At 41.8% G+C, this 25594-nt stretch overlaps 1 protein-coding gene and 1 long non-coding RNA gene across 8 annotated transcripts in view; one reads left to right on the top strand and one right to left on the bottom strand.

The window, feature by feature from the left end:
* The window catches only part of LOC310892530 (uncharacterized protein), a 164812-nt gene that overhangs the window by 46088 nt on the left and 93130 nt on the right, over positions 1–25594 (bottom strand). For 2 of the 3 annotated variants that reach the window (XM_083820406.1, XM_083820407.1), the window contains exons 3-4: positions 19901–19970; positions 18374–18515 (exon numbers count right to left, since the gene is read on the bottom strand). In XM_083820406.1, coding sequence (XP_083676532.1) covers positions 18477–18515; positions 19901–19970 — 109 coding nt within the window. In that variant the 3' untranslated portion in view covers positions 18374–18476. Of the gene's footprint in view, positions 1–18373; positions 18516–19368; positions 19477–19900; positions 19971–25594 lie in introns of all 3 variants that reach the window. The other variant, XM_083820405.1, reaches the window with a different exon arrangement.
* LOC310892531 lies at positions 703–7888 on the top strand. 5 transcript variants are annotated; one of them, XR_014578202.1, is made up of 5 exons: positions 703–1693; positions 2023–2127; positions 2283–2390; positions 5677–5873; positions 6154–7888. It is a non-coding gene; the product is annotated as an uncharacterized lncRNA (long non-coding RNA). The 5 variants fall into 5 exon arrangements; XR_014578203.1 differs by having other exon boundaries at positions 6032–7888; XR_014578204.1 differs by lacking the exon at positions 6154–7888 and having other exon boundaries at positions 715–1693; positions 5677–5967.

Below are 25594 nucleotides of genomic sequence, written 5' to 3'. Positions count from 1 at the left end.
TTGTTCCTTGTTGGAGGTAGGGCACTGTGATATTATCTTCAACTGCAGGATCACAAGCTGTTTTGTCTGAGGAACCTGTACCACACTCCGCATGGGGAACTGGGGAACCTGAACAGCGACTCTACAATTATCGATATGTGGCCTTGTGCTACCGGGTCACTGAGTGCTACAAATTTTATCTAGATCAGATGCAAGTACATTTTAACAATCTTTCCAGCCAAAGCTCACAGAATGGCATTTAAGATTCTTTATATTCATATAGGGGACTTACACCAGCTGTGGAAGGACAGACCATACTTGACTCATCGTGAAGTCAGTGAAGCACAGGCAGACTGCATGATATACAATCTGCCAGAACAGAGTGTCCCTTCACTTCTTTAAAAAGCATTTGACACAGCAGAGCAAGTATGTACTGATTCAGCACAGTGCATCCTGCAGCCATGGTACGGTTGCTCTGGTCCAAGAATTGGACTTACCATCTCATAGAGTCATGGATCAAATAAACAAACATGCTCATTCTTACTTTCCTTGTTCCCCATCTATCATCACAACTTGTATCCTGCACACGAGCTGAATCCTTCACGGAACACACTGCTATTTTCCCTGTGCATATTTCTCCCCGGTACTGTCAGTACAGTACCATACTGCATGTCTCTACAGCACAATGAGCTGCTTAGGGCCAGCCCTGAACAATGCTTGTGTCCTATGGCCACATTACAGCCACCTTGGTAGCCTTAGACCATATCATGAAAACACACTTTTCCTCTATTACAACTTTAATGGATATAAGAACAACTCTGAGATATGGTGGGGAAAGGATATCAACCCTGTTTTACGTATGTAGGATTGAATCTTAGAAATCAAAGGCTCTAACTCTTTCTAGCCAGCCAGTCTAAGAACCAAAGAAAGTGTTTGTTTGTTTGTTTGAGAGTCCTTCTCCAACCAACACAATTGGCCTATGAATACAATTTTTAATCTTCCATAAGTGGAATTCCTTAAGAAAAAAAAACTGTAGCCCATTACAGCTTTCCTTATATATTTATCTGGCACAGAGCTTCAATCAGCAGCACCTGTCCCCCTGACACAATTCTTTTCTCATACTAGGATGTTTGTGGGGGCTGTCTCACAGCTGTGTCAACCTGTGGTCCCAGGAGCAGGTGAAACCATTTGGCACCATGTGGCTGATTGGATTTTCCTCCTCATTTCCCTTCTGCTTTCTATCTCTGCAGCTGAGAGCATTAAACTGATGAGGAGGTAAATGTTAGCTTTTGCTTTTTTTGACATGATTTGTAGCATAGATCTTTCACTGCTTACTGTGGGTCTAGTCCCTGGCATTCACATCTCCATTAGATTGTCCAACCTTTCTTCTCTATGCCTCCCCATTAACCTGCTGATATGTAACTGCAAATAACAGAGGATACATCTGCCATCAAAATTCAGCCCTGAGGCTCAGAGAGAAGTCCTGTCTGATGTCTGCAGAAGGAAAAGTAAACAAATCCAAGGGATGCTTAGAGAATTATTAAGTACCCTTGCTAGAAAGGGGATTTACTTAATGGAAACCACAGCTGGTCTCTCTTTTCCAATTTTCATATCAAACTTAAAATGACTTCAGGGCCACTAGATGTGAGGGCAGAACATAGCTCACTCCCCTCTGGAAGATGCTGTCTTTTATTTCAACTTTAAGAGGTTACAGGTATCATCCAGTTTTTGCAAATGAAAAGCAGAAGTTTAACAAGAGAGATCATCTGTCTCAGATGTAGATGTAGACAAAAAGTACCTTTCTGACCTATAAGAAAGGTCATATAAGTCTTCTATATTTATATATATGTCTTCTGTTTAGAGAGAAGACTTCTTTAAGTCTTCTGTATTTATCCTTCTGACACTTATCAAATGACTTCAAGCTCTATTCATTCTTTGAACTCTAATAGCCCTTAAAAATACCTTCTGTTATCTTTCAAATCTTCTCAATCCTAAACTGAGATCAATTTAAGAACAAATCTGCACTTTTTTTTCTTGTCTTAGCCCAAGCGTCAATTAGAAAACCCTTCTGATCACCTGCTTTGCCAGGGAGAATCATTCCAGGATCCACACTTTCAACACAAGAACGGTTCCTGTATTTCCATGCTTGTAAGACCTTTGCCTAGCACTGGGATAAATCCTCACATCTCCTGGACTCTCTCTTTTTGCATCATAGACTATCTCCTTTTCTCTGTCTTTCCTCTTGGTGGCAAGAGAGGTAATTCAGACTGCACAGTCACCTTTTTTTCTCTCACTTTCTGCAGGCTCTTCTGTGAAGGAAAGCCACGTCTGATCAGTCACCCAGGCATTGTGATGATGTCCTCACTACTGACTTCACAGCTTTACACAGATGGGGTGACATCACAGAGCAAGTAAAGATTCTGGTTCTGACATGTTTTTCCCATCTTTGACAGCAGTCTTACTCCTCCAACTCCTCTACCTTTTGATGGAGACTAATTCTTTTCTGAATCCCTATTGTCTCAAACAATAGAGCAAAAAAAACTCCAAGCTTTAGATTTTCTTCTTTCACATTGTTTGTGCAGGTATTTTTCTCTGGATTCCCAGCGTGCTTTCCGTTTTTGCTTTGCAATTCCAGATACAGTCTTTTGTGTGGCTTTGTTTAGTTCCTCCATGACTTCCCATAATTAGGGATCTTGCTGGGACCATTAGGAACCAGCAGAACGGGGTTTCAATTTCTGATCCCTCTCACCCATTAGCTTTTTAGAAAAGGTTGATCCAGGCTACAAACACACAAATAATCTCATGTCCTTTTTATAAGCTGTTCTGTGATTTCTTACAAAATTGCTGCATGTAGTAGAAGTGCTACTGTACTCTGCTTCAGAACTGATTACACCTTTGTGTTATGTAAGCTTGGATATATAACCCAAAGCTTTTAGCAGTAAAGTGTGCCTATTTAAAGGCACAATTAACCTTTGAAATTTAAAGAGTTAATACATTTTTTCCAATGTCTGTTCTAACACAAAGGGTCGATTTACTCTGTGTACTTTTATTCTAGAGATTTTAAGCAAGTGGTTGACAAGCTTCCTAGGAGAGTACGAGCATCCTCTGTTAAAGTCCTGTCTCCTTAAAGAAAGGCTGGAACTTGGGAGATGCAGGTCCAGCTCCCTGACTTGCCCAGGTTTTCAGAGTATCCTTGGATAAACCACTTAATATCCTTGTCATCCAGTTTCCCATGAGTCATATGGATGCAGTAACAACCTCTTTCCTCACAAGGCAGTTGGGGAAGGTATTTATAACAGTAAAGCAGTGAAGTGATGACGGTGCTAAAGGACTGGGAATGACTGGTGAAAGAGGAGCAGGGGAATGCTCCATGTCTCATCCTAAAATGACAGAAGCGAGGCAGAGCCCAAATGACACATGACGTGTGCCTATGATTAATGTGTCTGTGCCAAACACACTAAAAACTAAACTAAAGGCCCCACGAATGCTTGGCATTTTCTCATTTTCTCATTCATTGTTATCTAGCTCTCTCTTACCCTCTTTAGTGTTTCTATGTCATTGTCTGAAAACTCAGAACACATAAACATTACCTCTTCATCCAAAACGAAAGTAAACAGACCCTTTCCTTTCACCAGCTGGAGCTTGTGGCAGCAGCAAAAGTAGTTTTTAACTCTGAGTTGTCCCTGGTGAAGGATTTTCCTGAAAGTGCTCCAAGACGAATGGATAGTGTTTTACTCCTCTTACTTCTTTTCTCTTCTGTGTTTGTAAAGATCTCTACTGGAAAGACATTACTACTGTTATTATTAGTGAAGTATTTCTAGCAGTGTGCCAAGCATGTTAAGCATCTTTCAGACATAAATATTCATTCAGCAAGGTCCATTCTTACATTTCCAACTGAGCCAATGGCAGAGCAACCCCTCCTTCGAGGACCTCACTGCCAATGAGCACATATACTCTCAGCAGGAGCAAGGAGTTGTAATAGTAAGATGAGGCTGACCACCTAGCCATGGAACCCCTCAGCTTAAGGGACACTAAAAAGAAAAGCAGGGTTGCAACCCTCCTTCATAGCTTGAGCTCCAGACAGCCTTTCAGCATTAACAGTGGTAATGCAGAATATAATTACAATCAATTGGTGCTGGAAAAAGCTGCACTCTGCAGATGATGATTAGCAAAGCTAACATGTTCCATTATAGAGCTGAAGGGATTGTGTTCAGCGTCATTACCTTTGGGGCCCTCTGCGGTCTCCGCCTAACCCAGGTCTTTGCACTCCTTTCTCTTCTGCGTGCCCTTAAACTCTTCCTGATGCTTATGACGGTCCTTTATTTTTGCCTGTTACACAAATGCTTCCAGACAGACTGCTAATCTGATGGGTCTTGAACTTCAGTCCTCGATCCAATCTTGTTTCATGGGAACAGCATGTTCCCTCCTCAAGGAGAAAGAAGAGGCACTGGTGTCCTTCTTACTTTGTCAAACAAAATAGCTGTTGCAAACCTTCAAAACTTGAGATTGTCAACTGTGTTTCTTCAAACTGGAGTGGGCAATGCAAGCAGCTACTTTACCAAGCAGATGGTAAGTGCTGCACAAGAGCTAGGCATTATTTCAGTAATCTATTCCTAGGTGAAAATCCTAAAACACCAGTGAAAAATAAAAAGCAAGGAAATGCCAAATTCCAATGCCAAAGAGCACTGAAGTACTGTTTCAGAATTTCAGATCAACTCCTAGATCCAGTGTTAATATTTGGGAACATCCTTGCTGTCGGAAATACATGTCTGCCCTGAACCTCAGTGCAACAAAGCCTCTATTTTCACATGTGGTAGTCCTCCATTTAAAAGAAAAAAGCCTGGAAATTAAAGTTTTCAAAATGTTGAACATTCACCAGAGTTGAACTGTATGAGCTGATGCCTCCTGACCATACATTACTTTAATCAGGATCCGTCAACCCTATGAACCATGACTGGCACAGCTATAAGCTAAACTGCTTAAATCAGTCTAAGCCTTTAGAGCAGTTTAAGATAACTAAGCCACTTAAACTCATTAGTACTAAGAGTTAAGCAACATCAACAGCATGTCAGGGATCTTGTTTTAAAGCCACTCTAGCACTGCAGGTTTCTCTAACATGAACACTTCCAACTTCATTAACTCATTGCAAATTTCTCTAAGTTGAATGCAGCTGTGATCTGCCTTGATGATCACAGAATATCAAAGAATATCCAAGTTGGAAGGGACCTACAATCATCGAGTCCAACTCCTGATGATCAGTCCTGATGCAATCCACAACACAAGTGTGAAGTTGCTGGGCTTATCCATCTCTTAATGGATATATAACAAGAGTAAATTTGACCAGAGAATACGGAAAACTGTCTTGCTGGTTTTGTTAATATACTTAAAAGAGGTTAGATTTATATTATTTCTTGACATCATTTTTTATATATTTTCATGTGTGTGGATATATCATATTTTTAATGTAAGCGTGTGGGGGAGAGAATTAAAGAGCACGTACAATGGTGAGATGAAATGGCTTGAGATTGATAGGACTGCATTACTCATGAGTGGCAAAGGCTCAGTCAGATACATAGATCATTCCTAGAACTCAGTGTTCTGCATTTTAGAGGAAAAACTCATAAATATTTTTAAATAAATGAAGTCATGTTCAAGAGTCTTATTCTAGTATGTCAGTAACTCCGCCTTCCCTTACAGAAGTTAACTGAGCAGCACACGCAAAGTTACCTTTGCTGCTTGGAGAGGAGAGGCAGGTGTCAGGGCAGAAGGAGGGAAGGAAAAACCGGAACGGGTGCCACATATCCTGGGGACCTGCCCTCATGCACTGGGTCCTCCAGCAGCTGCCAAGGAAGGAAACATGGTCCCTGCTGTAGCAGAAACGGCTCCAACAGCAGGTAAAGGCTTTCATTGGCCAAGCAGGCACTTGAAAATCATCACTTTGCTACCCCAGCAGCCTGCTGCCCAAGGCAAAGGCCTGTGTTGCTTATGCTTGCATTAAACTTGTCTCTTTAGCTGCTCTGGACTTGTGTTTATATCATATCTTCTTCTACAGATCCTCTCAGAAGAGGAAAAATGTAAATATGCACCTCAAAAAAAATAAAAATTGACTTTTCTTTCTGACACCTAGTTATCATGATGAATGGTCTGACACCTTGCCATAACCCTTGCTTTTAGCCACAGAGGTGTTCTTCATTCACAACGTACAAATGCTTTCATTAACATAAGCCAGAAGCAGAAGAGACAAGAAAAAGAAGCCCAATACAAAGAAAATGGCAATACTCTGAAGCTCTCTGGGAAGAGTCAGAAATCCCAGAGGAGAGAGTTTAATGAGCAGAGTCCAGAGGTGGATGTAGCTCTCAAGCCTGTCACCTTGACATCATCATTTCTCAAGTATTTCTCTGTATTCTCCATACCATTCTCATGCCATAAAGGAGAACTGAATACTGCTGCAAGGACAATTTTGAGTTCTGAATGGCTGCAGCATTCATGGTATTGTGTGAATTAAATTCAATACAGCTTCCAAAGTATTAAAAGAAATAAGGAAAACAAAGTGAGAGTGGGGACATTAGAATTTAACCACAGTCCTCACAAGGTTTATACATTGCTAGAACATCAGCTCTTCATCAGCCTTTCACTATTTGAGATAAAAGAGAAACTACTCATGGTGGAAAACTCATCTCTGTAGATTTACCCCAGGAAGAACCCCAGAGCACCTAGTTTCCCAGGGTATTTCAAAACTGTGTGCTGAACACAAATGGAATAGTTCAGTTGGAAGGGACCTTCAGAGACCCCCTAGTCCAACTGCCTGACCACTTCAGGGCTAACCAAAAGTTAAAGCATGTTATTGAGGGCATTATTCAAATGCCTCTTGAACGCTGACAGGCACGGGGTATCCACCACCTCAGAAAGAAGCTTTTGTGTTTGACCACCCTCATCGTGAAGAAATTTTTCCTAACATCCAGTCTGACCCTCCCCTGGTGCAGCTTTGTGCCGGTCCTGTGCATCGGTGACCAGGGGCAGAGCCGGGCACCTCCTCTGTGCTTCCCCTCCTCAGGGAGTTGCACAGGGCCATGGGGTCACCTCTCAGCCTCCTTTTCTCCAGACTGAGCAACCCAGGTGTGCTCAGCCTCTCCTCACAGGACATGCACCCAGCCCTTTCACCAGCTTTGTTGCCCTCTGCACTCACTCAAGCACCTTAACATCCTTTTTATATTGTGAGCCCAGAACTGCACACAAGACTCAAGGTGAGGCCACACCAACATTAAATACAGCAGGAGAATCACCTCTTTTGACCAGCTGGCTATGTTGTGGTTAAGGTACCTGAAAATGTGTTTTTCCCTCTTGGCTGCCATGGCCCACAGCTGGCTCCCGTTGAGCCTGCTGCCACCCAGCACCCCCAGGTCTCCCCGCCTGTACCTGTGTCTGGCATTACTCTGTCCCAGGGGCAGAACCCGCTATTTTCCTTGGTTGAACTTAATTCCCTTGATGATTGCACAATGCTCCAACGACTCTAGATGAAAAACAGACCCAGCCCGTAGGCTCTGGATCTGGAGAGGAAAAGCCTCTGCCGGTGGCTGAAACTCCTGTCTCTGGTGCCTGTGCTCTTTGACTGAGATGAAGCAGGCACTGCCACTGCTGTGACACTTCAGCTTACGCTGACTTCTACGTGAAAGGCTGGCACATTTTTACAGAACATTTTCAGAAATTACAGAACAATTTCCAAACTCAAAGCCCTTTCTAACCAGGCACAGCCTGAGTGCTCCGGTCCTATGTTTTTTTTCACATATTAAGAAATACCGCAGTAATGACAAAAGGTACTTCTGAAAAGAAGAGGAACTTTGTAGTGCCCTCCAACAAGGCCAAGGAGTGAATGCAGCAGAGCTTTCCAAATGACAGTACGATTTCTAACATGAGCACATATACACATTTTTCATCATCTTGGTCTCAGAAATCGGTGATATTTAAGTTATTCTATCTTAAATTAAGCAAAAAAGGCCTGAGGAAGACACCTAACATGGAAAATTTCAGCACATTTCAGCACTAAATTCTGAACAACAGAATTCAGCGAAGTTGTAAGCAACTTAGGGAAAAAAAAAAAAAAAGAAGAAGAAGAGACTCTAGTAATGGACAGACATGTGCAACCTTAATTGTGGGTGAAGGTAGCTATCACTGCCTAGGATGAGCACATTTGAGAGGCTACCTTCCCATATAAAAGAGGCAGAGCTGAAACAGGGCGTTGTTTGGCACTGCATTTCTGAACAGCTTTAGCAAACACCGAAGACCAAAGACTAGGAGAACCAAGGTAGATAAAAAGTACAGCAAAACAAAGGCCTACAGTAAGTTCAGAGAATATTTATATTTTCTATATATTTTTACAGGCTGTATGACTGTACTTTACAATTCCTGGAGGAGGGCAGGGCTATGTTTCTCGTTTTGGTGCAGAACAGATATATAAAGTGGAGAGATTTAGTTTCTAGGTCACAATGCAAGCTGTCAGATATTCCTCTTTCTGCCTTTCGAAGTGTGATGAGTCTCCAGTTTTGCTGAAGTTCTACTAAACTCCTTTTAACTCTGTGTGCAAGCTCTTCAGCTGGATTAAGTAAATGCAACACTACTCAGGAGAGGTCAGGATCCAGTCCTACTTATCATCCTCTTCACTGGCAGTTTACAAATAAAATCTTATTAAACCACTTGATACAGACAGTCTTTATCGCTTTCCATCCAAGTTGCCATAGCTGCATAATTAAACAGGACTGGAGTGTAAAATGCATTTGAATTAAAAGGTTTGGGCTCTTTGCTACAATTTTTTTCATTAAATGACTCATCTATTGATCAAGTCCTGCAATTACTGTAATATTTTTCATTTCCCTAGCCATGAAAATGTGGCGGATAATTGGTCACCCCAAACACGAGTGCTGCACTCAAAATGTTTAAAATGATATCTCTTCTGTTTGTATGCAGTAGGGTTTGGATTTTTCTTTATTTTTTCCCAGTAGCTACACATATGTGATGGTTCTTCGTATTTCTTATTTCCCCCCTCCCCCCCAAAAAAAGTATACATTCCTCTTCAAGCTTCCCATCCGAACAGAAATCCTGACACGTTATAATGAATTAAGTAATGTTGTACTTTTGCACCAAGAAAATAAATTTTATATTTCTCCTTAGAGCACATCCACCTTTGGGAGTTAGATCCTAACCGAGGCTTTAATTTGCTAGTCTTAATTCTGCAAAACTGTTCAACCTCCCTAGCTAGGTTTACAGCCAAGATATTTCACAGGAGCCACAAATGAAGTTCTATGCTAAGGAGGCAAAATTGTTTACTTTACAGTGGGCTGTGCTCTTGCGAGCACAAGCTGGAAGGGCTGGTTGCTGACCCAACCCTGAAGACTGTGTAGCAAAGCAAAACAAAGTCCACTGTGGATCACAAACAGGGAGATTCAGCAAAGGGCAGCTCTAGGTTTCACTGCCATCAAGACTAACCTCCTGGATACCCGAAGAGGGGCAGAACAAACCCTCTTCCCCCAGTGCCTGCCCAGGGAAGGATTAATTTCTCGTGCAGTGTTTTTCTGTACCTGAGTGTACACAGCTGGTCTGAAAGGCCTTCTACGTAGAGTACAGAAGCAACAGCACAGGAGAGAAGGTGCTGCACCAGGGTTTTGCTTGCGTAGCATGCATGTCCTCAGCAATAAGCAGCAGTGTGCCTAAGAGCACAGCACTGTCAGCTTGAAGTGGCATGGCCTGTGAAGGCCACACGACTCCTGGGGAACTCGTCATCAGTGGTGGGATTACTGATGGAATCTCGGTTTGCCGACTCCTAAATCAAACCTGCACGTGTTGCAATTCAATAGATCGCTGCAGCCATGTGTTAGAACTGACACATTCCTAGATCTCTCTAAGGGGGAAAAGTTTTTCAGGGAGATTGTATTTTCCTGACTCTGTGAAGGGCTGTGAAGTATGTGCACTTGGTTTAGTGGCCTCTGAGGATTTCAGCAAGGACACAAACTAACCGGAGGGCACAGCTCACACTGCTATTTCATTCCTCCTGTGCCCTGAGGTTCTTTAGGAAACCTGGGGCACTTCAGATGCCTGTGGTAGACACTCAGAGCCACCACTGAGCCCTGAATATTCATTTGCCCTGGGACTTGTGCATCCCTCGGGTGTGCCTGGAGCTTCACTGGCACTACCGCCATCAGTGAGCGGTGAGGTATCACCACACACGCTTGAGCACACACTCTTGATCTCCGTCCAGCACCATAGCACAACCCCTCTGCATGTCAGAGCATCTAAGATTGCCTTGGGCTCTCTAACCATCCTCGCCAGGACTCTCCTTTCTGTACTGCTGCCCAGTTTGCCCATGGCTTCTGAAAACACACCGCTTTCATTGTTCTAAGCAAGCTTTTGAACTTTGGTATGTTTATTCTAAAAAGACAAAGGAAGATACAGGACCAGTTCCCTGAAGATATCAAAGCCCCAGCCTGTCACAGAGATCAGTAAGAGTCCAGGTGCCTGTACTCCTTCTGGGACTTGGCCATTTGCCTGACAGCACCTACCATAGCACTCAGTTTTTCACTATTTCCTGCAGCTCACAGTTAAAGCAAACTCCACAGACTTCCTTCCACAAGCGTTCTGCCAGTGTAAGGCCAGCCTTTTTCAGAGCAATCCTACAGCAATGGCAAGAAGAGATTGGGTAGAAAGCCTAGGCCAGGGATTTTCTTCCTTCAATAATTAAGTAATTTTCAATAGCATTCTCAGTAGTGTTATTAAAATGCCATGACTCAGATATAGCTGAGAGAATGTTAAAGACCTGATTTGTTTTTCTGTTAGTAGCACTGATTTGTGTGCTTGGGATTTGCTCTTTGCAGGGTCAGAACAATTAAGTGTCTTTATCTTCACCACTTGCCTCTAGCCAGGTTCACTTTTTGATTATGTTTTGCCCTCCACTGCAGCGAAAGGTTTTAAATTAACACCTAATAAACTGAAATGGTGAAGGAAAGCATAATGGATTTTCTTTCTTTACAGAATCTTAGCTAAATTACAGTAAAGTTTTGACCTTGTACTTAGGGTAGTACTGTAATGAAATGGGTGGACACACGCATGATTTTAGCACACAGCTGTTTTAAATATATTTTGAGCCTCAATGTGACATTGTGGGGTGCTGACTAGCTTGTAAAATACTGGATTACCTGAATCAGCACTCATTGGCAAATTCAGAACCAGAGACCTGATCCTTAAAGACACTGTTTTGCTGATGAGAATGTGTTTTATTTTTTAAACTGACAAAACTTTTCTTGTATCAAAGAATGCATTTTATCTCAGAAGATGTATTAGGTCAGTGATTTGGGCTCATGAGAGACTGAAATAGTAACATGTTTAACTAAAATAATACAAACCTGAAAAAGCTTGGTATGGAGTAAAAAACAACCAGCTGGAACCCAGCCACACCTAGAAAAAAGACCACCCTAGCTCTAAGGGCTTAATTCCTTTTTTTTTTTTTTTTTTTTTTTCTGTAGGAAAAACTGTCATTCTGCTCTGCCATGCCTGCAGAGAAAAAAGGAGGTGATTCTGGCTGACTTGCAGTATTGTTGCTGAACATAGGAGAACATCATTTGAACCTTTTACTACTCAGATGCCAGCAAAGCACTGCAATACCATTAAGCCATATGAATGGTAAGTCAGTAAGACTTCAGGGATTTTTCCTCTTCCTGTACTAGTTTCATGCTGTATCTCTGCCTTCTTAAGATCACGCTGCCCTGTGCTGTAGTGAGCCTGCTGCCCTTCCTAATCTTCTGCAGTCACCTGCCATGACAAACATTCAGCCACTCGTTGTACCACCTCGTGTGTTAATATAGTCAATAGTGGTTAACCTGGCAGTGACATTTCCAGACCAGCTCCCTTTGATGCTGCTGATATCGCTGCCCGACCTGAGCAACAACTGGGCACTGTGTACACACACCCAGTGCCAGCCACTTGAGGGTACCCCGCAGCCGAAACTCGCAGACCCTGGTGGAAGTGCTGAAGCACCTGGTGCTGCCTGCACAGCTGCCTATGCAACACAAGGCAGAAGTGGAGCGAGGGGGCATCAGGTGTCTTCCAAAAGCCTGGACCCCTTCACCCTCCTCTTTGCCTCTTTCCCAAACCCACCCACCCAGAACTGAAGGCCTGCTCCCCTCGGTCACTCTCTTGGACACCCCAAGGAGATCTCAGCTGCCCCTGGACTCCTCATGCTGGGTCAGTGCTTGCGCACCCCCCTGCGAGCTCCCCGAGGCAATGCTGGCAACCAAGCAGGACACAAGTCCTTGCCCCTAGCCTGGCATTCAATCTCTTCTGCTCCTTTTGTAAGATCAAAGTAAGAACACGTAAAATTACGGCAAGGGCATCAGCTACAAGACTTTGTCCTGTCACCTGAGTGAATAAGGGCTTCCCTCCCTCTAGCCGCAAATCACAGCTTCATTTGTTGCACGCTGTTAGAGAGTAACTACGATTGATTCCTGCAATTGCTCCATATCAGAGGTGGGTAAGTGAATGTTTACCAAATACTGGTACTTTGGAGTTTGCACAATATTATTAGATAGATCAGCATAATAAACCACTTAGGGATCCTTTGATCTAAAGGCTGTGCATGTATTTCAGACCTGAAATGTCCATGGTACCAGAATATTTGCTTGTAAGCACAATTCCAGAGTGCCATGCACGGAGCATTCTTTCTGGCCTTCCCTTCAGCTTTGCCAGGTCAGGCTTGTTAGAATGCAGCGTAACCTGCCCTTGCCTCGCACATTGCCACACTCTCTTAGTGATGAAAAAAGCCCACAAACTTCTTGCTTTAATAAAAGATTAGCTTTTTAGGAAAGCCGCATTCCTAGCAACACCATGTACAGTGCATACCTTCAAGGATTTTTAATGTTTTTGCTTTGAGGTGATCATGCTTGGGGAGGTTCAGGTTGGAAATGAGGAGACATTTCTTCTCAGAAAGAGCAGTCAGGCATTGGAATGGGTTGCCCAGGGAGGTGGTGGCATCACTGTCCCTGGGGGTGTTCAAGGAAAGGTTGGATGTGGTGCTTAGGGACATGGTTTAGTGGGTGACGTTGGTGGTAGGGGGATGGTTGGACCAGATGATCTTGGAGGTCTTTTCCAACCTTAATGATTCTAGGATTCGATGAGTCTATGATTGCCCTGAAAGAGGAACTTCCATATAGTCTATGCTATTATACATCACCAGGCATATTGCCTTTGAACCAGACTGGACCTGCTGTTACCAGAAAAATATAATTGTACTAACTGGATAGTTAGTTCCCAGAATAGTTATTTTATAGTTAAGGACAATACTCAGGCTGTAGCCTTTCAAATCTCTGAATTTATTGTAACTAAACCTCTTGGCAGCATTCAGAAAAAAAATAAAAACTGGAGAATGCTACCTTAATGAGTTCTTACTAGCAATACAAATATTTGGGCTTCTGGACAAAAGACGATTATAGGTTAAATGATATTTGGATAGCATCATGTGGCTGATTAAAAATGGAATAAACTGCTAATGCAGTGAAGAATGCATCTGTTTACGGGCATGAATCAACTTCTAAAACAGGAGGAGAAAAATTTCTGAAAAGTTTTCTCATTTTATGTACTACTGTGTCGAATTGACACGTATCATTTCCATTAGACATTTTTCCCAAGGAAAAAAAGAAAAGGAAAGGAGACAACAGAAGTGAAATATATCTTGCTTTAAACCCACGGATTATTATTAAGTGTTGTTTTTTTTTTTTCTTTTTGAACTGCAGCTTTAGTCTGAAAAACTGTTATGTAAAAATACTACTAACTCAACAGAACTGCTGCCATGGAAATGGTTCTCCAGCAACTCTTCTGACTTCAGTGAAACACAGTGGGGTTTGTCGCTCCCCCATCCCTTCTGCCCTTGCCTGCATATATTCTGCAGTATGAAGGCAATATACTGGATTTTCCTCCCTCCCAGGGTATCATCACTATTGTGTTTGCCTTTCAGCTTAACCATACCTGTTGAAGCACACCAAAGTCTGTGGGGAAAAGCTCCAAGGAGTCAGGATTTGATTTGCAGAGCCTTTAACAAGGTTTATGTAGAAGACTTGATTTAGATCCACTGGGGATTTTAGATGACTGTAGGACTGTCAACATTTTTTTAAAGACACATTTCATTTCTTTGTAAACTTCAGGGACAGAGGCCTAAGTCTCTGTGCTCCCAAAATGGTATCTTGCACTGTTGGTGCGAGGTGACAGACTGAGAGCTCTGGTGAAGAGGAAGGCTCTGCTTTTCTGCAGGGCCAGGCACAGTGCCGCGAGAAGAAACTCCCCCTGTACTCCTGCTAAAAGGACATCGCACCCTGGTGTGGAGCACCCAGGAGCGTACTTCAGTTCTCTCGTCTGCCATTTCTTTCACAACCCAAGTCACATCTTCGACCTCAGTCTGCACAGATAAGACCAAGCCAGTTTTAAGGCCAACGAAGCTACAGAAAAGGACACAGCTACATGAGGATTCATTGTCAGCACCGGGTGGATGGAATGCTACTGTAGAGTACCTGGTGCTTCATTTAGAAGTGACCTGTGTCTATCTCTATGAGCCAGCATTTTCTCCTTGGGAATAGCCCTACCACCTGCGTGCTGTGGAGCAAATGTCTCCTTTATCTCTCTTTCAGTCTTTCAGTTTCTTATTCATAAATCCAGTACCTAATCTACTAACATTATTGTAAGGAAAAATGCCTCAAACACGTAACGTACCTTAGATAGGAAAAAACCTGACCTGAACTGTGAGCAAGTTCAGTCTGTCCATTACTCTTAGAGCCTTTCGGGTGGTCATTTTATGATATGCTCTTTTCATATCATATGCTGTATGATATTTTCCACCCTTCTGCTCTCCACACTGACATCAGCTCACCTCTGTAGTGGCTTTTTTTTCCCCTTGTATGTGGACAAGTACCTCACATACAAGAGAGTATGTGTTCTGGACAAGTGCCATGGGGGGCAGAGGAAAAGTCCAAAACTCTAGATACCACCTGATGCGTCAGAGGGCATCCATCTCTCTTGATAGTAAAAATAGGCCAGAAATACAGTAAGAATAGACCTCTCTCATGGGATTTTGGTATACAAGCTCCTGTTTGAGGCCAGAGCTGTCTGAAAATTTGGAAGAGAAGGTTAAAAGAAATTTTGGTGTTCAAAGGAGAGGAGATTAAAAAAGGAGGAGATGGAAAAGGAGAAAGAAAAGGAGAAGGAGAAAGGGAGGCAGAGTGAGAGAAGGAGAAAGGAGAAAGAGAAGGAAAGAGAAATGAAAAAGAAAAAAACAGAAAAAGGGGAAAGGAGAAGGAGAGGGAGAAGGAAAAGAAGAAAAAAGACAAAGGAAAAAGAAAAAAAAAGAAGGAAAAAAAAAGACAAAGACAAAGAAAAAGAAAAAGAAAAAATAAGAAAAAGGATTTGGTTTATCTTCTTAGGACTGATTTGTTCGTGCCCGAGAGCTATTAAGACTCCGTGATCAGGACAAACACTTCCTACTGCTCTAGCCATTCTCTTTATTGGCCTGCATCACATACAGTCCCCTGCAGAAATGAAGAGTACAAAGGTGTTGTGAAGTACTATGAAATCAAAATGCCAGGATCTTGTACTCCCTATGTGCTTATTCTGCAGCAAAAGGATTACACTCAGCACATGGAAATGTGACATAAATCTCCTCCAGCCTCAACACAGAAGATTCCTGCTGGCAGATCTGATGCTGCCATTGGCAAGAAGTGTCAGCATCCAGTGAAACTGGTGGGAGTTCAGGGCATGCAAAATAAAAGAAACGCAGGACTGGCCCTGAACATATTCATCTTTTGACAACAGTGGGAATCCCTGAGTTCAGCTGTTCCAGACCAGACTGGAAATGCCAGCCAGAAAACAAAGCATAGAGATGCTACTATTGCCCTTCATTTATTTGGTCTTATCATAGTGTAAACAGACCTGAAACCTGAGAAAGCAAATGCTTAGAACACACCTTATGCTTTGGGGATGTTTACAGATTGCCAGTCCTTTATGAAAAGAATAAGCAGGAATTAGAAAAATAAAATCTTGACGATATTTCCTGGTTCCTGCTTAAGCATGTGAAGGGAGAAGGAAGACTTAATCAACCTGGATCAATTCCAGATGCAAACTGTCACCTCCATATGGGGCTCTGCTTTTGGTAATGCTTGTGCCTGTGTTTGCGGTGACAGGGCCATGAACAGCAGCAGCAAGCCAAAACAAAAGGTTGTTGACTGCAGATGTTAAAAAACATGGTTTGGCTGCTACTGGGCTAGGGACTGCCCTGAGCAATTCATGTAAGGCACAAGAGGAGGAAGATTCACTAACAGAGTATGGTGGCATGGTACATCACCAGAGCTGGTAACAGAGCTGTATGTTTCCCTACCTTTGGAAAGCTTTTTCATGGAAAAAGAACAGCTTTTACTCAAAATCTATTTGGGGCTGGTCTGCAAAGAGGACTGCTCCTTATTAAAACTTGCTATTCACTCATCAGCATGGTATTTACATCAGGTTCCTATTTCGATATGCTTTCCTCACGCTTGCAGCGCTGTGAATCTGTCTGGACGCGAGGGCAGGAATTTCCAAGCAGGTGGCTGCCAGGGTTCTCCCTTCAACATGCTGCAAGGTCTGTAAGGCCAGGCTGGCATTAGCAACCACGATGTCTAGTATCTTGTCCAAGGCAGCAGGCAATGCCTACTTCTCAAGAGGCAAACTCATACCGCCACAGACAATGCAGTGCTAGCTGTGAAGGAGAAAAATTCCTTTCTCCTAAATAAAATGGCTAGCTGGTGTCCCAGACCTATTGCCATCAAAGCCCATCTTCTGTTCTGCTTTGTGTTTCACATATGCTTCCAGTCATGATGGCTTTCCTTTCCAAATCTCATGGAAACTCTATCCCGTGGGAGTCCTGTCCCATGGGAGCCCGCTCTCTGTCTAAAAGGATTTACCATGCCCTTGCATGCCACACACCACAGGGCACAGCCCAAGGGTCCCTACCAACCTGCAGCCAGAAGCCAGACACATTCATCCAGCCCAGGGAGAAAGCAAGTAAGGGAATGGATACTCTCAGTGTCTTACAATTCAAACGGGACTTGAAATGTTGCAGGACCCTCCAAACAAGTGAATTTTGCCATTCAGGAATATGATGTGGAGCAAATTGGATCTGTGAATAGCACAAAGCTTTGGAGGAGCCAGAAATGTTTCGATGGTTTGTACAGTGGTATAAAGACTATGTAGATATATCACCCTTGAATTTCTTGACAAACCCAGCCATGTAGATCTGCCATGATCTGTTGAAATCAATGATCACCGTCCAAATCCTGTCCCACTGGAACAATGTCATCCATCGATTTTTATAGCATTTCATTACTATCCAGTTATTTTCATTCTGGTTTAACTACATACAAAATTTATGAGGCGGGCCCAAAAAATACCCAATACATGCCAAGTTGGGTTTAAGAACAGCCAAGGAAGAGGGACTGATTTGCATAAATGCCTTCAGGAGAGGGATCCAGCCACTACACTTCAGTTTCTCATTCATGATTAGAAACAACAGTGTGTGTGCTGCTCATTTCTGGCCCTTGCAAATGGCTAATACTAAGAGGATGAAAGACCAAAAGGCACGTCCTGAGACTTGGGAGCCCCTTCGGCTCACAGATTTTCCACTTTTCCTGGGGCTCCTGTAATGTACCTACCAGCTGGTGCAGCTGACTCTGACTGCCCTCTAGTGCAGGGATCAAATTTGCTGAAGAATTTAAAAGACAGGGATAGCTACAAATGGAACAGACACCTACAGCTGAATGGAGAGGCAACTCTTACTCAAGCATGGGAGGACTGTGGTTGGAAAGGATCGTCCCAAGTCAAATTCCAGGTGTTACACTGGCCATGAATATAAGGCCACCGATATGCTTTAACAGTGCACAGCAACTAGTTATTCTGCTGCCCCAAACAGATATTCTTATGAAAATCACATGTAAATCAGTGAAGTATCACAGAAACAGAAGCGTCATATCACATCTCTACATTTTAGGAGTATCAGAAATGGCTTCTGGGTGTGATCTGGTTAGGAGAACACTTGGCTAGTTTAGTCTCTGTCTCACATGTCAGGGTTGACTACTGAACCGATTCATGAACTTTCTCATCTTACAGGAGGTTTCAGAACTTCTTTTCCTTAAAAGAAGATACTATAGTTCTGAGCTACTGAAATCCCTGAAAGCATTAAGAAACAATTTTAAATAATCTTGATTCTTCTCATAGCTTCAGGCTTTAGAGACATTATTAAAGCAGAAAACAGAGCAACCTCATAGTTAGAGTCAACAATTACCTGCAATTAGATACAGCAAGATAAAATTACATTACTGGAGAGAAAAGATCTACTTACAGTGGTTCCAAATAGACATCTGAACTATTTATCTTCTTCTGTACAGCTGGTGTATTCCAGGTAGGCTTTTTATTGTGAGATAAGTGAATCTGAATGAGCTGGGTCAGAATGTCCACATTCTTGGGATCCATTTGATAGCTTCCTGTTGAAAAGAGGCATTATAATGAGATTAATAACATGAAAGATTCAGAAGAATGGTAATGGACTACAGAACCCTTTATCTTTGATAGTCTTTTGTGGTGATCAGTTCATGCAAGATTCATCTACTGCATGGTCCTTTCTCTACAAGAGGCCAGTCTCTGAGCAAAATACAAGAAATGGTGTAAATTTGTCCTGTCATCCATAGAAGGTAGAACTTATTTCAAAAGCATGGTGCTAATGAAACACCATTAGGCAGTCAGTGGTGTTAAGCGCCTTAGCTCTGTGGCTGTATTTAACTCACATGAGATGTATTAATACTCCTTACCTGCCTTTAGCTCTCCAGTATGTAGTAATAAACATGCATATCAACACAGATCTGTCAGCCTACTGCCCATTCACTATCCTCTTGAAGCTTCTTCTTCTTTGGACATTTATATAGCCTAAATAAGTGAATTATCTACAAAAATTACTATCTTATACCCATCTCTCTTACCAGCTCTTCTAATACACGCAAATGGAACCTACCATGCTTTTGCCTATAAACCAGCCCAAGGTAATGTGGCCAAAACCTATTATAATTTCAACAGGCATTTAGAAGTCTGTGCAGAGCAAGTTAACATTCTTATCCAGCTCTTGGTGGAAAGCTATCTGTAAAATCCACATCAATGCAACCTGTAGGTATGAATTCAAGGACAGAAGCCGTGACACAGAGACTGCCTTATGGTCAGAGCTTGAACACATTGGTAGAATCTGTTACCACTGCTGTACCTATTCTGGGACTAACTAGAAGCTTTTACTTTCAAGGGCACTTTCTAACCTAAAATAAATACCCCATAGCAGCTCTTTCTGCTCACCTGAGTAGCTGACTTTTTTTTAGAGTGCTATTTGTGCTAGTCTTGCTGGTGTATCTTCTGTGAAGCTACCACCAACTACAACCAAATGATCAGGCTTCAGCAGCAGACCTGGGAAGTGAAACAGTTTTATGAATGTTTCTGGGTCTCAGCACTACACAGCCAGATTTTCAAGATAACAGCAGCAATATCTGAACACAGATAGTGTGACTTCTCAGTAATAAAGACATGTTGACTCCTCAGTGTTAGTTCCTGCTGGCTGAAAAGGGCTGGGGACACAGAGACAGACACACACAGTGTGGAGGCAAATGTTTACCACTGGGGCAGCAGACTGGGATTCTGACTGACAGCTGACAAATAAAGGGAATTTTTAAGCTGTTCTTTTCTTAAAATGAATCTCCCGCCAAACCCAGAGGTTTGGTTAAACCTTTGCAGAATCAAAGATTTTCAACTAAAGCTGCATTTTTCCAGCTTAATTGGCTTACTTCCTCAATTCTCTTGGGAGAAGAGTATCTGTGTGCAAAGTGATACCTACATGTATCCTTGCTCTTGCTCTCTCCTCCAGAGATATTCTTAGCATATACCTGCTGCTGCCGCCACAGCTCCTGCCATTGAGAAAGAGAAATCATTTCAGACCTATTGGACTTTTCATCTCTATAAATCCATAGTCATATAACAGCATAATAAATGCAGCAGTCATATAATAACTCGATGCATTTGACAATAGCTGGTGAGGAAGGGCAGCTGAAAGGACAGACCACCAAAAATACCGCCTCCCTTAGATAAAGGAGAGGTCCTGCTGCAAATGGAGTCAGTAGAGGCCGGCTTGTACATCCATGAGAACAGTCTCAAGTGTAACTCTGACCACAGCTGTACAAGTTTCTCTTAAACCTTCCTCCAACATTGTGTTTCAACACTGTCCTTCAGCGACACTTTCTATGAGGTATGCATAAATTTCATACCAAAATATGGCTCTATCTAACTTCAAATCAGAGTCATGGGAAAGATTCTCATTGTTTTCAGCAAAGTTAGCTCAAGTTCTCCATCTAACATAACTACTGCTGAAAGCTATGGGTGTCCTTGAATAGCACAGCTATCCAACACCGATTGCACATGAACAGCATATCGTACTAATCACAGTATGGAGCCCTAACTTCACTGTTATTAAACCATCCAGAGCTATTAACTAGGAACACAGAGATAAGCACAACACATGGTACTTTCACAAAGGTCTAAGGGAGCTTCATGAGGTAGTGGGTACCGTCCTCACTCCTCTGTGCCCCATTGAAAACTCCAGCCCATGGATGCCGGTCTGGTCTGGTTTACACTCAGGACCCGGCATTGCTCTTCCAAAGTCAGTGTAGCGCTATTACTGTGCAAGCACAGGAATGAGTAGTATCTGCTGTTGCACTCACATGCTTTTATTCAGCAGAAAAAAAAAAAACCAACAAAACAACAACAACAACAACAACAACAAACAGAAAAGCTTGAAGCAGCTTACACTTCAGTGAAAAGGGAGCAGAAATTACTGTAGGGTCAGAATATGCATACAGACTGGTACTCCTGGTGGCAACTGAGCCCCTTCCCCAGCTATCCTGCAATGACATCTGCATGTGCCTAGAGATAAGAGATATAAGTAAAGGGAGGCTCGAGGAAATACTCTACTACTATTACTATTTCAGGACAACAAAAGTAAATATAACAAGACACAGTCATTTCTCAATTACATTTACTGTTTTATTGCATTGTGTATAATAAATGCTTCCACCTCCATCCTCCCATTAATGTAACATAATATTGGTTAAGATTGAGATCTAGTAAATCAGACAATCTTTGATTCAGTTTTCCACAGCAATATTAACCCTGCCCAACATGGCTGGACAGGCAGCAAGATATGACAGACTATAAATTTGGTAAATGATTTAACACAGTATTTTTATTTTGCCTTTCTGTTTAGAAGTATGCTCACATTTATTCCAACACATAAACAGAACTCAAAGGTGAATTCCCTAATATAACTATGTAAAAACAAATAACTGATATCACTGATTAACTGGCAATTATTCCTTACGGGACAAGTTCCATGTAAATAGTATCCCATCAACCAATACCTTCTATCAAGTGTACCTCTATTCAGGAATTTAGTATGTAATTGCATTCCCACAATGGTGGGCTCTAGCACTTCTTATTCCCCCGTGTTATAATCACTTAAGTCATCAATGGGATTTTTAACACAGAACACTGTGACTTTAAAGATGTCTCGGTCACATTGTAGTCATGGCACAAGCACGCTGCAATGTTCAACAGCACAATCACAAACTTTCCCAACTCCTCTGCTGGGCAAGTAACTATGCTACCAAAACTCCGTGCTACATTATTGCCCTGAAACTGTCCTGGAGTTCCACCTCCTCCAATATCTTGTAACTAAAAATGGAGCGACCAGCTCACCCCCAAGAGGTCACTAATTAAAATAGGTATTTTTAGATTCTAGGTATACTCAGATACACTGCAAGTGATACTATAAATATTTTGTGGCTTTATTTTCTGATATATTTAGTCCCTAGCAAAAGGACAGAAAATTTGCCTTCACCGTAATGACAGTCCATGTTATGAAAGTATATAGTGGGTATAAAACAGAGGAAAGAATAATCAGAAGTCATTCAATGACTTAAGTAGTTAGCCTTTCAGCTACATTAGTGGGTAATGCCAGAAAAAAATGGCAATTGCAAGGCAGCAACCAAGCAGCTGAATTTACTGTATCATCAGCTCCAACTAGATTTTAAAGATAAGTTTATTTTACCACTTGTCGCCTTCCCTCTATATCTTCCCAATGAAGAAAGCATTCTTTGCTATCTCAGCTAAGGCTAGATGAGGCTTCAGGGAAGAAGAGACAAAGGCAGCTACAATTTCATCAGGTTCCTAAAAGCTCAAAGTGAGAAACATATCCTTAAGTCTAATGCTTTGTGTTTTCCTACAGCAGACTGGAGAGGGGCAGAGACATCTGGAGGAATCTTCTGTCCCCTTGTGGGTCTGGGCAACACTTTCACACCACTTCTTCACCATGTCCTGATGCTGTATTCAGTGTGCAAGGCACAGAAGGCACATCTGAGTCACTCTCTGGCTTGAGCAGGAACCTGAAAGGACTGAGGCTACAGAAGGTGCTAAAATCACACACTATTTCATGATTTCCAAGACACATAGTTTGTAAGACTCTTGATTATTTACTAAGCCATAAAATGCAACCCAACACATATAAACACCTGAACACACATGATCATACCTGCCTCCTTTAGTGGTCTAACTAGACAGGAAAATGCTTACTGTGAAGAGGAAAGACAAAGAACCTAAAAGATAGCTGATAAGTTGTTCAAAGGTTTCAGAAGTCCATCAAACTTCATCTCACAGTTATTGCTGACAGAATTGTAAATTACAAATATAATATACATGTTTTCAGCTTCTTTTTCAAATTAAAAGTTATGTCATGAGAATTTAGGTAGCATTTGCTTTATACCTGTAATCTAAAGTCTTCTGGTCAATATATGACACATGAAAAAAATGGTTTGTTCCAACACAATGCTCTGCCTGCTTACATTATTGGCTTACACAGCTGTATGGTACCTAGACATTTAACTGATGCTGATAAACATCAAGTTACCCTTTCATAAGACTTCCCAAAGGGAAAGGCTGCAGCTGTTAAATGTGTTTTGTTACAGATGAGGAATGGAGAGACATCCATGGCAGCTAAGAACTGACTGCAGGTCTCTGAATGCTGGACTAACACATTATCGTATCTTCCTTCCCTTTTCATCCCTAATTCAGATTGTTAAGCATCCACTGTAACACAGAGTAGCCCAAGAAATATGTTAAGATTTTGATCTGTGTAGTTCTGCTGTTCTACTCTCCTAAATTACTCAAAAATCAGAGTAAGCTTGAGTAAGAAGATGCCACGGGAAAGGCATTTTAAGAGCATCATCACTGACATTGGAACTCATTTTCTACAATGGATCCTGGATTTATGCATTGCAAACAATATGTTCTAAATTCATTGCTCTAGGAGGACTGACCTGCTCTCCAAAGAGTGAAGATACAGTAAAGAGAAATAAGAAGGTAAGTTGAAATTCACATGCATCAATTAGGAAGCCCTTCACAGTCATTCTAAGCTACAGAAAATGTATTTTGCTTCACTGTAGTTTTGTAGATGGGGTAGGGGCTTTTATTGGGATTACTGCATAAATATTTCACATGATGAGCTGCTTGTTTTGTGGACTTCCATTTTCCTAGTGCAAGCAAGAGAGGTGCTGTTAGCCTTAACAATTATAGCAGCTGTCCATCATTCAGAAAGCTGTAAGCACTTGACAGGAGCAGGTCTTGTCTTGTTCTTATTACAAAGAAGAAACTGAAGCACAGATGTTACAAACACAGCACACCTGTGGGAGAATTCAGTTATATTCCTTTTCCTGCATGCAGGTTACTAAGCTACAGAGACATTTGTTATTCAATATAAAGCTAGAATAATGTACAATCATTGGCTTCTGCACTCCTGTTAAAACATAACATCCTTTTAAGTTATACAGGCTAGTGGAGAGATTTTGGATTAACTTTGTAGCATTGCTGTAAACTGACTGCAACTTTGCTAAAGTAATATAGGCTTAAGGAAGATAAAATTTAGTGAATATTCAGTGACTTTATGTAATTTGGGGTTTTACAAAAGGTAAAGAAACATCAGAGAGAAACAACACTGAAACTCTTTGTTCATCTGTTAACCAGACAAGGAAACTGGCAGTCAGTCAGTCAAAGCTCAAAGTCAAAAATTTCAGAATACCAGCAACTGTGCCAGATGTATTATCTTTTTGGAAACCTCAATCCCATCTACTCATAAAGCAGGATTCAGTCACTCAGCAAGACACTCATCTGATTTTTCCCCCCCTCTTCTTCTAGGTCCTTGAGCAGCACTGTTCTTTTCCAGGACAGCTAACTCTGTGACATCTATTTGTAGGCGATATTCTCCCCAGCACCCTAGATGATTGCATGTGGAAGTCCCTTGTTGTTGCTGCTGCCTAGAATAATGTTTTCTGAATTATATCTGGAATGAAGCAAATGAAGTCAATTTAGGCTATGCTCGGACTTTGCTGATACTCCCCTACCAGTTTATAATTCACTGGAGTCCAACTCAAGCCTAAGCTTCTGCTCCCATGTAACTGTCTAATACATAGAAACCTACAGAAAGTTATATACCTGTAGAAAGTAATCCCCATAAAAGTTGTTTTAGCTCATAAGATGTGAGAAAATCCAGAATGAGCTTGCATGATAAGCCAAAGAACTCAAACAGAAATGCTAAGTTTATCTAGGTAATTTTCAACATAATGAAATCCACTTCTATGAATTATCAAAGTTACTATATATCTAGTTGCCTATGACAAATTCCACAGCCATGGAGATGGAAAAATTAGGATATGATCTCTCTCCCAGGCCAGTTTTGTCCAGCCCCTTAAAGCTAGAAGCTGTAGCAGAAGCTAGGAGGAGGTAGAGCATCTTTACTCTAGTCTCAAATCTAGTTTTAGTCAAGGATAAAAAAGGTATAAACCATCTCTCAGTTGACCATGGTGCAGTCTTTTGGATTGGTTTGGTATGATCCACATATTCTGCTTAAGTAATTCCAATCCAATCTTTCTACAGGCATAACTATTTTAGTCAGGAATGTGTCTCTTTTTTCACATACAGAAATGGTTATATTGGCATAATACACTTTTATACAAATACAACATTCATTCACTGTAAAGGAGAGCGCAGAGTTTTAACTCCATCAGGATATTTAAAGCCACTGCAACTTCTCTGTGTAGACAAATCTCACAATTTCAAACCCTCTGAGATTCATCTGTCACAGTTCTTGAGATTTGGTTTGTCACAGTATTGGAGAGCTTCCCAAAACTTGCTGCCCTGAAATATTGTCACAATATGCAGGATTTTTTCTGGCAGTCCTGCTTCATAAAAGCAGGCACCGGTTCCACCCAGAAGCCAACAGCCTTCAAAGTCTACAGGCTTTTGTTTCTCTTTCATAAAGCTGACCTTGAAATGTACTTGCAGCTATTCTTTCTCTCTCCCTCTGCAATTGCACTGAAGAGCCTGCTCTGCCTGCCTGCCTGATATTCCTGAGTCATTATCTGTGTCTTAATATCCATCTCTGAGCGTCTCACATGCATGTTAAAGGACAGAACTAAAAAGCTCCACT

This window comes from Anser anser, assembly GCF_964211835.1.
Source record: "Anser anser genome assembly, chromosome: 1".
Taxonomy (NCBI): Eukaryota; Metazoa; Chordata; class Aves; order Anseriformes; family Anatidae; genus Anser; species Anser anser.
This window is presented reverse-complemented; position numbering and strand designations above follow the sequence as displayed.